The sequence below is a fragment of the Acipenser ruthenus genome, chromosome 14, assembly GCF_902713425.1.
Source record: "Acipenser ruthenus chromosome 14, fAciRut3.2 maternal haplotype, whole genome shotgun sequence".
NCBI lineage: Eukaryota > Metazoa > Chordata > Actinopteri > Acipenseriformes > Acipenseridae > Acipenser > Acipenser ruthenus.
The window spans coordinates 33397486-33411024 of NC_081202.1; the positions used below are offsets into that span (position 1 = coordinate 33397486).

Genomic DNA, 13539 nt, shown 5'->3' on the forward strand with positions numbered 1-13539 from the left:
CGGTACATCTTTTCTGTGTTTCTGCTTCCTGGTATCCCTAATCACTTCACTCCAATCATCCAGCTCTAGCAATCGAATACATGTAACACAGCCAAGGTGTCTGTACAGGATTAAGAGCGTAATAAAGCACGATAAAGCATTGTAAAGCACAGGGAGGTATGGTAAAGCATATTCATAAACATGGCAAACCTGGGTAACCTATGGTAAATGCATATTATAACCATGGGAAATCTACAAAATAGCACAAATTAACTTTTATAGGGGCTAAACTGCTACATCCTGTCACCTGTGCTGCAAGTCAGTCAGGTTCATGTCTGCTGAACTGCTGCAGTGTGAGTTTGAACTGAAACACATGAAGGGGATAGCAACATGACCAGTGGTAATGTTGCTAGTGCTAACAAATGTACTTCGTTCACAACTGAGAAGACTACTTCACTATTTCACATACTGTTCTGGTCAATCATGATGACCACCTTTTTTATGACAGCAGAGAGCCTGTTCTATTGAAGACTGTATATTCAGGACCACTGTCTGACACCTAATATAATGTGTGTGTGTGTGTGTGTGTGTGTGCATGTTTTTCTTATAACATACTTTTGCCATTTGCAACAGGGGGATTCCAGTCAATTTAAAAATAGATTGATGCACACCTCACCACAGTCTACAAACATACACAGCCATGGTCTCCAGCAGGTAAAAAGCGATATTCAATGCAAGTGTTTGGAGATCTGGAAACCCTGTGTCTACAGTGTTTCGTTCCATTTGGGAACTGGCAGATATTTAACTAAAACAACAGCTCTGACAGATTTAGCACCTCTTTGTTGAAAGCTGCCATGGAACTCGCACCCCAGTCCAGTCCCAGTCCAGTCCTTTGCTGCAAAGTGGTTGGGAAAGTCGGGCCTGGTTGCTGTTTTATGAGCTGCTGTTAACCTCTCAACAGCCTGACGCTTTATTTAACTCAACAGTGTGCTCCATTGTGGGTCTCTAGCTCTGCAGAGAATGACCATATCTGTTCCAATGGGCATGCTCTGCTGCACGTCATTCCTGCAGTAAAGCCAGCAATGTTTCTGCAAGGGCCTCTTTTATAAGCACTAGATCTATTGTCATTTCTTCAACTGAAGATCTTTTGGTTCTTGGCTTGTATTTTATACTTGGATTCGGAAGATTTCACTAGAGAGTCATAGAGGTTGTTGCTGCGTCCTGGTACCTAATAACTTCAGTCCAGGGATCCAGCTCGAGCAAAATCAGACACAGCCTTTGTAACGGGTGGTAAACCAGCAAAAGTGTCTTGATAGAAGTAATACCCAGCACCATCTAGTGCTCAAAATATAAAGACTATGGAGAGCAGCTAGAACTGAAGAGCGGCTCCAGAACTCCTCGTCAAATCACCTAAAAACAATATGTGAGCAATTTCATGAAGAACCACTTAGAATGATTGCATGGATCATAAATGGGTTAGTAGACAGTAAGAAGTGTAACCCATGAAAAACTTTTTAACAGTCAGGAGTGCAATGATACACACGTCACAATATAAACGTATGGTAATATGGCATGCATCACAGTCCATGAGATCATAAGATCAAATGGTCATTTTAATGACTATTTTGTTAAATAATTGAATTAGCTAAGGAGAGTATGTATTTTAACTATAGACCACACCTATTCTTATTCAAGAACCACTTGGTGATCTACAGTGAGCTATGCTGTGCTTTTGGTCTTCACAAAACAAATCGTACATACCTCTATTAAGATACCATGTAAAGAAAGTATGGCGATTCATCGATATGTGATTGATCGTTACTCCCCAACTGATGATGATAATTTGCCTTTAATAAAGTTAATAAGAGGCTAGAAGGCTTTACAGAACTGTCTTAGTGGTGCTGCAAGTTCTGCACAGCTTGGCTTCACACAGTAAACTAACATCTCTTCACATCTCTTCTGATTTATTCATTGGTTGGGACACTGACACACTGTAGCCTGTCAACTGCTACATTCAGTGACTGACTTCCTGTGTATCATGTTAGCACTAATTCCAATCCATTAACAATGTGTCCTTTTCCAGTTAATGTCCGTTCACTTTGTCATTTTTTGGAAAGGAACTGAGGAAGACGGAAAGGTGAAGAGAGAATAGTCACAAATTCAAATAGCACTTGAAGCCACGCTTGCATCTTCTGTGTATCAGCCAATGAGGATCTACCTAATGTGACAAAATAGACAATCTGAATAAATTCGAAACTTCGAGGAACTTTTAAAGCTTCAGATTGTGAATATTGTGTCAGATATGTCCTGTACAGCCATCTGAGTCTCTTTTTTTTTTTTATCAAAACCTAGTTGGTATACTCGAAGCTTTCTGAATAGCTGAACGCAGTGCGACATACTGTACTGTGCTGTCGGTAGCTCGGCTCTCCATGGTAACCATAAAAAAAAAAGCTAATCCCCAAATATTTGAAGTGCATTGCAGTCTTTTGATATAAGTCTTTAATAGGATGTAATTACAGCAGGATAATAGGATTCCTTCAACTTGCATATCTCCAAAGAGGCACAGTGTGTCTCCCCTGGGTTACATGAAACCTATTTACTGTAATTACTGAGGACTTCAAGGGTTCCTGAGCTCGTTGGCTTGCATTGTCATCCGATCTCCTTCCTGACACTCACCTGCACACCTCCTAATGCGCTTAGAATGTAGCCAACAAAATAATTAGGCTGACTAGATTTCCAAAGCTCAGAACAGGGACACACAGATTCAAAATAGTTCTTGCTTCTTATTCGAATGTAGTGCTTTTTGCTCCATTCCTGTATTCACATTAAACTAATATAAAACAACAACCTCTGACCGCTGCTCAACCACTTCCCTTTCCAATGTATGGCAACATTATTATTATTATTATTATTTATTTCTTAGCAGACGCCCTTATCCAGGGCGACTTACAATTGTTACAAGATATCACATTTATTTTTACATACAATGACCCATTTATACAGTAGGGTTTTTTACTGGAGCAATCTAGGTAAAGTACCTTGCTCAAGGGTACAGCAGCAGTGTCCCCCACTGGGGATTGAACCCACAACCCTCCGGTCAAGAGTCCAGAGCCCTAACCACTACTCCACACTGCTGCCCTACATGTTCTAAGCATATGTACTGATATTGTTACCCTTCATTCCTATCATGTTGCATGCTTTTCATTTAGTATAGTAACCTAAAAGAAAAATATTATTCTGGAACCATGTATTAATATGATTGGCGATTTGTTTAACGCAAGGAGTGCTATCTGGCTTTGTTGCAAACAAGGACTTTTTAAAGTTTGGGGGGAATGTCAGAACACTGGGACATTTGATGGGAAAAGGGGGCCATCCTTAAAAATAGTTGGGATACCCTAAAAATAATTGTAAATAGGTCTTGCCTGTGCATTTCTGTTCACTATATATTTTTCACTGTAGAAAGAAACGTGTTAAAGCAAGCACATGTTTTCATTTTTTAAATCTGATATCTGCTACTGCAATCTCTGTTTGCAAGTCTTCCTTTCAAGGACTTCCTTTGTCATTTCACCTGGAGGGTTAAATTCACCCCACCCCTTCGACCACATCTCTCCTGTTAATGGTTCTCATTATCATTTTTAATTAAACTGTGAGAGTTTGTTTGATCCCCTGCGCACACTGAACTCTAGCTTATATCCAAGGGAAATCTCCCTGCATTAATGTTTCTAATTCTCCTTTTGATAGTTGTCTATAGCCACTACTGATTTCAAGTGGCTGTAGCTCGCGTAATAATTTCTCGGTTTGTTTGCTTTAATTTCAGGAAGTCTGTTATGGTTTCACTTCCTAGGTAATTTTACCTTTGCCTTCAGGGTCAAAGAATGTTATTGGCTACAAAGCATGTCATTCAATAAGGGAAACCGCTGTTTAGCTAATGACAGGAAAGAAGGGATTTAAGAGGTGGGAACAGTTTCCCTCTTCAGGTGAAATGTCCAAGGATATGCAAGAGAGATTTATTGAACCATGTGTACTGAAAGATGTCAAATAACATAATTAAATGAAACATGTGTTTCTTTAAATTCTGCACATTTAATATCTGTGAAGCAAACTGAGCAGCTGGGATGTGAGGGATTATGATGTTAGCTGCAACGACTTTAATGTTTCATTTACAATCCATCCCCAATTGGATGAATTTAATACCCATAGATTTCCCTGTGGTATTAGGGACAGCATTCTCACCTTGTTGTCTTTCATTTTGCACCAATGCAGTTTCACAACTATTCTAAAATGTGCTTAATCCATGGTCACAAAATAGAATCAAGTCTTTCAAAACCAAGGCCAGTTTCAGACGGATGCTCTAGAGGCGTGCCGAACTCAATTCAAGCACAACATTTGGACTAAGTCCCAATTAAGTACATGAGTAGAGCACCGCCTGAAACAATTAAGTTCGCCTCGACGCACTTCTGACACTAGCACGCCTTCCTCTGCCGCTCCGAGCGGCTCTGCTGCACCTTGGTTTCATAAGGAGCTCCAGCGGGGAACTGTACTAAGCTGCACTTAATGCTAATGTACACAAATGATATACAAATGATATGCTAAAGAGTATCGTGTATCCCACAATGCTAATCAATCATGGCAGAGCCCACGGAGGAGCAGCGAGCCAGTGGGCTTATTCTTGAAAGTCTTCTTAAGACAAAACTTAAAGTTCGTAAGAAAATAGTTAAGATCTTCCTAAGATTGTTTTTAAGTTCAATTCTTCAATTTTTCTTACAATAGTCCTAAATTTCTTCTTAAGAACTTCTAAATATTGTTTAATTTATTTATTTATTTTTTAAAATCCTGAGTAATATTGGCCTAAGGCAAACTGAATTTAAAATACATGTATTGTGATTTAGCTAAACACGCATTACATTTTAATAAATGTATGTATGTATATATGTATTTATTTATTTACGTATTTATTTATAGCCGTATACGTATTACAGAGTATTACTAAAATAAATAAATAATCCTAGTTTGCATAAATATTAATGTGAACGCAGACTTCTGTTAGTTTCATCTGAGCATTTTATTTTGATCCTCTTATACATTTGGGCAAATCTAAACAGAAATAAAACAACAATGCAATGACTATTTCAGTGATTGTCAGTGACGGACTTTTTAACTGCATGGGGATGCTGTGATTCGTGTTCTTGTAACTCGACTTAATGGAAATGCAGCTGTAAGAAAATGTATCGCAGCCCAACTCCAAGCAGCAGCACGGAGCTCTGTTTTTTAACTGACCGAAAATCGTGTTTCTTCCTGGAGAATCTGCTCGCTGATCTGACCTTATCACTACGGCTTCTGAAAACGGAGATAGCCCCGGTGATTAGATTGTAGTGCGGTGAATAGATCATGGTCGTCTTAAGGGTAAAAACAGTCCCTAAAGACTGAAAACCTTTTAAATTCAGATCTATTAGTATTATTATTATTATTAGTATTATTATTATTATTATTATTATTATTATTATTATTATTATTATTATTTTTACAATAAAGGAGACAAATGTCATTAAAACTTGTTTAGCTGTGTGTTTGTATTGTATTTGTGTTGTGTTTGTATTGTATTTGTATTGTATTTGTTTGACACAAGCGAACTGCACTGTGTAGGCCTACTGTTCTCAAATAACGTAGTTTTTTCTTTATAATAACCATATCATCATTTGTCTACGATGTGATTTTTTTTTTAAGACACCTTTTGGAATAAGTGCGATACTCTTTCGGTTCGCCAGTATGAAACCAACTGGTTCATCAAATTTAATGAAGTGCAGCTCTAACACGTACTTAATTTCAATTGAGGTCGGCACGCCTCTGGAGCATTCATCTAAAACTGGCCTTAGTGACTCATCACAGTCTCCAGGGTTTTAATAAAAAGGTGGATATTTGACAATGAGATTATCTGTTTTGAGAGACATGCACCACAAATCAGTACAGTTTTTTATTTTTTATTTCATTGTGTCAGGCCACAGTAGTCTCTCTGGTTATATCTTTATTTTTGGTAACCTTGCAGTCCAAGAGCTCTCTAATAAAACTGCTTTCTAATTGGCTGTGATATGATAACACCTCCATCTGCCTTTAAAGAAGTCTTCGGTCGGCGTGTTTGAAAATGAAATGCCAAACCATGTGGGAACTTGTGCCAGGCAGTAATCCTGTGACAATTTAATAATGAAACAACCCACTGTGGATTAAATGTGTTCATTAGCAGCTGTTTGACATCTTATCACGGGACTGTCTGGGCTGATTTGGGGAAATTCCACTACCTTAACAAGAAAAATCCCTTAGAAAAGTTTACCACAGTCTTTCTGCATGGTATTATTGCTGTTTTACCATGTTTTTCCCAGTAGTAGTATGCATTTCCCATAGTTTACCCTAGTTTGTCATGTTTAATAATATGCTTTACCATACCTAGTTAGTCTTTATACTGCTTACTTATGCTTTGCCATGCTTTCACAATGCTTTGCTACACTTTGCTATGCTTTTACTGCGGCACACTTTTATAAGGAATGTATTTAATCTTTTTTATAATTCGAGCAGCCAGTTGCAAAAGTAAAAAAAAAAAAATAATGTTCTCATTTTGCTACCCGATATCTGATACAAGACAAGGTTAAAGAAATATCTGCTTGCAGGTCAGGCTTTCTGATAAAAAAAAAAAAAAAAAAAAAAAGTGTTAGAAGAGCAAGAAATGGCTGCATTGTGTTTTGAATGGCTTTTCGTAACCGTGTGTTACTCTTCCCATTGCCAGAAATTCTTGTGTTTGTGGAGGTGAATGGGTTCAGAGCTTCAGTAATACGGACACTCCAGTATAATGCATGAAAGGCTGAGGACATTCTGCAAGCAGTCCATAGAACAATGCAACAATGCAATGCAGAGCAGCAGTGATGAGCTAATTAAACAGGAGGGGGGGTGTTACTGTTTAAGCCTTTTCATTTCCCTTCACTGAACTAATGATAATGACTATTCCAAAACAGCCAGTGGTGCACGTACTTTATTCTTTTCAATTAAATGTGAATCTGGATATTTTGCAAGTTAAAGGTAAAACAAATAGGCTGTACAAAATAAATGTTATCACTCAGGTATCATTCACCTTTTGAAAGTTTCCCATAGTAAAAGCATAGCAGAGTGTAATAAAGCACAGTGAAAGCAGGGTAAAGCATAGGCAAGGATTGTAAAGACCAGCAAGGTATGGTAAAGCATATTTATAAACAAACCATGGCAAACCAACCCTTATACAAGTTACCCCATAGTAAAAGCACAGCAAAGTTCAATAAAATACATGCAATCACAATAAAGCATAGGTTCTACTGTATGTATTTGACCTGAAATCCTTTTATTGTCAGAAATCTAACTAGGTAGAGAAACTTCACTCGACTTGAAATAAAATGCTGAAACGAGACAACAAATAATTTATTACCCCACTGCAAACCACTGTGTAAGCAGCTCTCTGTTTACAGTACAGACATGAAACAGAGAGTGGTCCCGGTGTATTAACTGAGGCCCGGAGAGGGTCAGGGATTCTTCTAGATGGTTCTTGTGTCACGGGCTGCAACAGGGAAGCTGCATCTCTGAGAAGGGAGTCATTAAAATTCCACACTCCTCTGAGAGGCCTCTGCGTTCCTGGGAAACCTCGTCTTTTCTCCCCGAAGACGGTCCTGTTCAGTCCAGACACACACAGTCTTGTCTTCTCTTATCCTGGCCCTCTGACATCATACATTTTTATTGGCCGTGACCTTTCACTGTGAGGTCTCATCTGTCCAATCGGCATCAGCTGCAGAGAGCTGGATCACAGTAAAACTCTACTTTTCCAAGCACTTCGCATTAGAATCACCACTGACAAGATACTGTTAAGAGAGATGACTAACTTAGGGCTTCAATCGACTAGCGGGCAACAGATCACCCACTGAACAGAACTGAAAACCGTAGCTGAGAAAGAACAGAGGTCTCACAGTGTGGAAAGAAAATACATTTTCAATATATATATATAGATATAAATAGATATATGAATAATATATTTTCAAGTTATATAAAATATGTTTCATATACAGATATATTGTAACGCTATACATTTTAAATGTATGAAACATCTAGACCATATATTAAATATATTGCATATGGGTAAAAACTGTTCTATGCAAGGGAAGGATTGTGCTGCTTATAATAAAATACATATTAGAAATAAACCAGTGAGCGTTAAGGATTTGTCAGTGCATCCTATCTTGAGTATAGATGTCATGCCATGGTCAGAACACATCAGTTCTAAGGGCAAAAAAACACTCGGATATCCGTTACGCAGATGCACGTCAGTCGCGTTTTACCACCCTTGTATTAAGAATAAAATCAATCCCCATTATATATATGTAACAAATTAATGCACTTACCTGTCACACGCGATTTCCGACTCCATCACCAGTTTTCTGATACAAAGCCCATCTCTTCAATGTTATAATTTATCATAAATTACCTATTAAAAGTACATGACATATCCGCATCTTTCATAATCAAGTTACAGTACAATTTTATATAATGTAAATATCCAATATACACAATTCAAATACATCCTGAATAAATTTAATGAGTGCGTAATTGATTATGTTTCAACCGAGCCTTAAGTTTATTACCAAATATTTTAAAATCCCTTAAGACCTTAATTTCTGAAGGAAATGAGTTCCAAAATAAAGTACCTCTTATAGAGAGAGCTGTTTGGGCAAATGCTGTTCTACGCCTTTCCACTTTACAATTCCCACATACAGCTTCCCTTGTGAGCCTATTAGTATCTTCGGAGAGCATTTTTATGAATTCCTTTAAGGGTGGAGTACATAATCCATGCAAAGTTTTAAATACCATTTTCGCATAAGAAAAGTTGATATTCTGTCTTTGCTTTGCCTGTCCCTATCATCAATACAAATTGCGTGGGAGCAGGATATAGGCCTTGAGTTTCCGGATGAAGTGTGGGATTCCATTCTCAGTAGAATACACTGCTCATAATCTGTGCCCGACCTTGGGCTAACACAATTCAGAATTGTACGTTGTCTACATCTGTCAAAAGTCAGATTGGCCAAAATCTACCCAGACACAGACCCCACCTGTGACAGGTGCAAACAAGAACGTGCCTCACTCGTACATATGTACTGGACCTGTCCTGGGCTGGCTCCGTTCTGGTCATCTGTTTTTGAGCAACTCTAAAGTACTTAAAGTACCCATCGATCCTTCCCCACTTGCAGCTTTCTTTGGTGTTGTGCCCAGTGATACTTTCTGAACAAAGTTACAATTTGACCCCCTGGTATTTGCCACCTTGTTGGCAAGGCACTTGATTTTTTTTGTTTTCATTATTATTTGTTTATTTATTTATTTTTAAATTTAGTAGTCGCCAATTAATTTTACCCCGTTTTTTTCTCCCAATTTGAAATGTCCAATTGTATTTAGGCTCAGCTCACTGCTACCACCCCTGGCCGACTCGGGAGCGGCGAAGACTAACACACACTGTCCTCCGAGGACAACGCTGTCCTCTGAGGACAATGCAGCTCTGGGCAGCTTAAAGGCAAGCCCGCAGGCGCCTGACCAGTCTACAGGGGTTGCTGGTGCACGCAGTGGAATATCCTGGAATCAAACCGGCAATGTCCAGGCTATAGGGGGCATCCTGCACTCCATGTGGAGCACCTTTACTGGATGCCTCATTCGGGAGCCCCCAAGGCACTTGATTTTGATGGTCTGAAAGCATAGGGAACTATATTTCCTGAAATTGGAAAAAATCTAATACACTCTGAGGGGATCCAGGGGGAAATTCTTCAAAGCATGGCAACATTTTCTGCTATATGCTGACATACAGACTGACTCCAATCCCATAATCTTAGAAAAGCGGGACTCATCTCTCTCTGTCTCTCTTCCTACTTCTATTATCTTTCCTTCTTGCAAGATGTTTTTCATCTGTTATTAATTATTATTGTTATATCAATGAAAATTCAATAAAAAGTTTTATTTTTTTATTTTATTATTTTTTTTAAAGAAAAATACATGACGGGAGATCTGTGCAGGCTATCGGGCGCATACATGATCCTGCAGGGGGGTGGGGTCAGCAGCCCTGTTTGCGATGGTATAAAGGGGGGGGGGGGGTCGCTCGGGGCTCTTTGCAGGGTACAATCCAGTAGAAGCTCTGACCAGAGAACTAGAGTAAAGAGAACAAAATGATACGGAGAAGGAATGAAAAAGACAACAGAGACAGCAGACGAAGACAGCCGCTATAGTAAATTGTCCAGTACCCATACAGTGACGTTATATAGTTTATACTTTATACTGGTGAATCTGGGCAACCCCATAACTGATAGCGAGGAAATAGGAGAGCGTCACTGAAACCCGAGCCTCACAGAATAGCAGAGGCTGCGGGACGCAGCGTGTGGCAGCACCTTTTATTTGGAGTTTTATTACCAGTGTTTATTTTCTCTTTTGCTTCCGTCTTCTTGTTTTAGGACTTTTATTTTGCAGCACCAGTGAGTGCTATACAAGAACTGTACAAGCAAACCCAGTATTACCATTGTTGGTATTTAATTCCACAGCACAAGTGTGCCCCCTTGTGATTGCAATAAACCTTGTGTGTGTGTGGCGCTATCAACTACACCCACACACCCTACCACAGCATACCATACACACCAACATTCCACTGCATAGGAAATATCACATTGCCTCTCATTTGAGTGCTTTATGAGCACCTCAGTAAAGACTTCCTCCAGGCATAACACGTGAGATTAGGCTAAAAAAGCTAATTCCGATTCACAGAGAGAGATTGTAATCAGGTATGCGCCTGAAGTCATAGCCTGTGTCATTTTTATTTTCTTTTTGTCTTTTACAACTGTCAGATCAGAATTGTTTTCTGTCACTGAGGTCTGGATGAAATGTGGTAGGAAGGATGTGTTTTAAGTGATTAGCTTTACTATATACTGTGAACAAATGATGTATAGTGCATAGAAACGATGTGGTGCTCTGTCTTTTAATTCTCCTGAATTAGATGTGTCTGCGATCAAGGCTAAGGTCGTATCAAATGGAAATATAACTGCATCCTACAGCCCAGGTCCTGTCCTGTAACCTCCTTTTCATCTGCTCACCCAAAACCTCATCAAAATGTATTAACCATGCAAATGGCATCACAGAAGACGCATCAAGGCAAGACTCGCGATGGGCTGGTTTTACTGGAACACGAAGCTGTACTGCGTGAGAGCCAGACCTTGCTGAAGTGGAGGAGTGTGGGAGGGGAGCAGCTTGTTTGTTACTAAAACATACCCCAGAGTATTCAATATTATGAAGGAGGGCAGGGAGACTGAGGTTGTGTGTTCTGTAGGCCTTGAATGACATGTTTGGAGACAACCTGCTCCTCAAACTAGTGACCTGCAAGGATTGTGGTTGCCACAAATAAGAGTATTTACACAATTTAGAACATGAGCTGCCCTGCCAAAAGTATTGGGATACCAGACTTGAAAATGGAACGAATGCGGGTGTGGATTTTATCACCTACAGACCCCTAACTTTACTAAATATTTTTATGTCACTGAATAGATACGTCCACAATGGTATTTTGTAAACAAGTGGGGTTATTGGGCAATACATGTCCCACCGCTAGCCGCTCTGTATTCTTAGAAAATGGATAACATTTTAGAGAAGGACTTTTGAGGTGGACTTTATACCTGAAAACACAAAAGTCACTCACTGACCACAGTCTGCTGCTTGCACCAAATACAAAACAGAGCATGAAAACTGACTTTTTGTCCTTATTTTTTGTCACATTTTGTCACTTGGCCATGCAATGAAAATGCATTGCGGGCATTTTCAGGAGATTTACAAGCTCATAGACATTCTCTAGTGCTTCATAACATTGCTTCATAATGATATTATCTGTCACGCCCCCACTGGAGCCAGTTAGCAGCAACTCCACTTTATAATTTCATTGAGTGTAGCTCTCGCACTCATTATGTCAATGACAAAGCATGCAAAATGTTTAAACCACAACATATTCTGTTAATATCATGTTTTGATCTGTTTTTTATTAGAATTTAATGACTTATAATATGTTTCGAAGTGTTAGGTGGCTACCTCTCTGTTCAGGTTGAGAGTGTACTTTCTGTTACACTCTTTGTATGACTTATCCGACTCGATACACTTGTGGGCCTGACACAGCAGTGACTGAGTGAGAAATACTCTCTCGCCTTGAAACATGTACATGCATTACAGTGAGGATTATCTGACTTCTGACAGCACATTTGGAGGTGAAGTTTCCCAGCAGGTGGGTTTTTTTCACAGCTTATCCCCACCACTGATTTGCTGGTTTGTTAGACTACAACGCCCAATGAGTCATGGAGTTTCAGAGCAGATGGGGACGCCCAGGGCTGCTGTGTTACGCATTCGACCACAGTGGATTGTGTAGTACAGTGATATATGAAACATTGTGCCCCTATTGAGTAGAGGGAGCCGGTATAAATAACGCTTTGTCGCTTTCATCTTCTCTTGCAGGGCCAAGTACTTTCGAGGGAAGAAACTGAACGGGGAATATGAGATAAGAGTGGAACAGGTAAGTGCCTTGGTACTCAGCGCCAGTTAGCCCATTCCCACCTGCACAAGGTTAGTGTCTAATATGTGCTTAGCTCAGTCTACTGCAGTTAGTGGACACGTTTATAATTATTTAAAAACTTGGTTCCTTAAGACAACTTTATACTTCAATCACTCGACCGACGCTCAATGTAATCTCTAGTCGTACAAAGGACTGGGGATCACAGGGAGACATGGATTTTTCTCAACTGAACACGTCACACAACAGCATCCCCTCTTACTGTACTGATGTGTCCGGCACAATACCAGCTGTCTCACTGTGATACCCGATCCTCACAGCTTGATAGCATGAACCCAATTCTGAAATCCACTCTGCCCTGAGTAGGCTGAAAATCTCACTAAAATTTGAAACATATAGTACTACCAAACAAAAAATTAAAGTAAAATTAAGGTAAATACAGCTATCACCCAGATAAACTAAACCCCCTCCGTAAAATAAACACTGATCAATTCTGAAAAATATAATACTGCATTCCTCCTTGTAGCTGTAATTTTTTAATGTGTAGTTTGTATAGTTTAAAAACTACCCATAATAATAATAATAATAATAATAATAATAATAATAGTCAAATATAGTATAACTATTTTCATCTGTCAAATGTAACAGTCACCAGGTTGGCTATTTTCATATAGTACCACGTTTCTCCAATCTGGATCCTGCAGCCATACACAGACCTGGTTTTTCTATTAACCTATACTAGTCTTTGTAGCTAACGTACATCTGATAATAATTGATACATTTTTCATCTATGACGAGTGTGCATCGTATTGTGTGGAAGTTAGTTAGACAGAGGTAGATCTTTTTGTATTTCTTTGACTTTGTGCTACACCTTGCTGCATGTTGAAGTACTTCCATTGTACCACGTTTTGACTTTTTTTTTTTTCATAAACGTAGGGCTCTACTATCACAGCTTGTACAGCCAGCTGCCTCGGGTTTTG

General features: G+C 39.2%; 1 protein-coding gene across 3 annotated transcripts in view; it reads left to right on the forward strand.

Annotated features, from left to right (window-relative positions):
• Positions 1-13539, forward strand: part of LOC117419743 (synapsin-3-like) — a 198558-nt gene that overhangs the window by 27000 nt on the left and 158019 nt on the right. For all 3 annotated transcript variants that reach the window (XM_034926276.2, XM_034926274.2, XM_034926275.2), the window contains exon 3: positions 12505-12562. In XM_034926276.2, coding sequence (XP_034782167.2) covers positions 12505-12562 — 58 coding nt within the window. The remainder of the gene's footprint in view (positions 1-12504; positions 12563-13539) is intronic.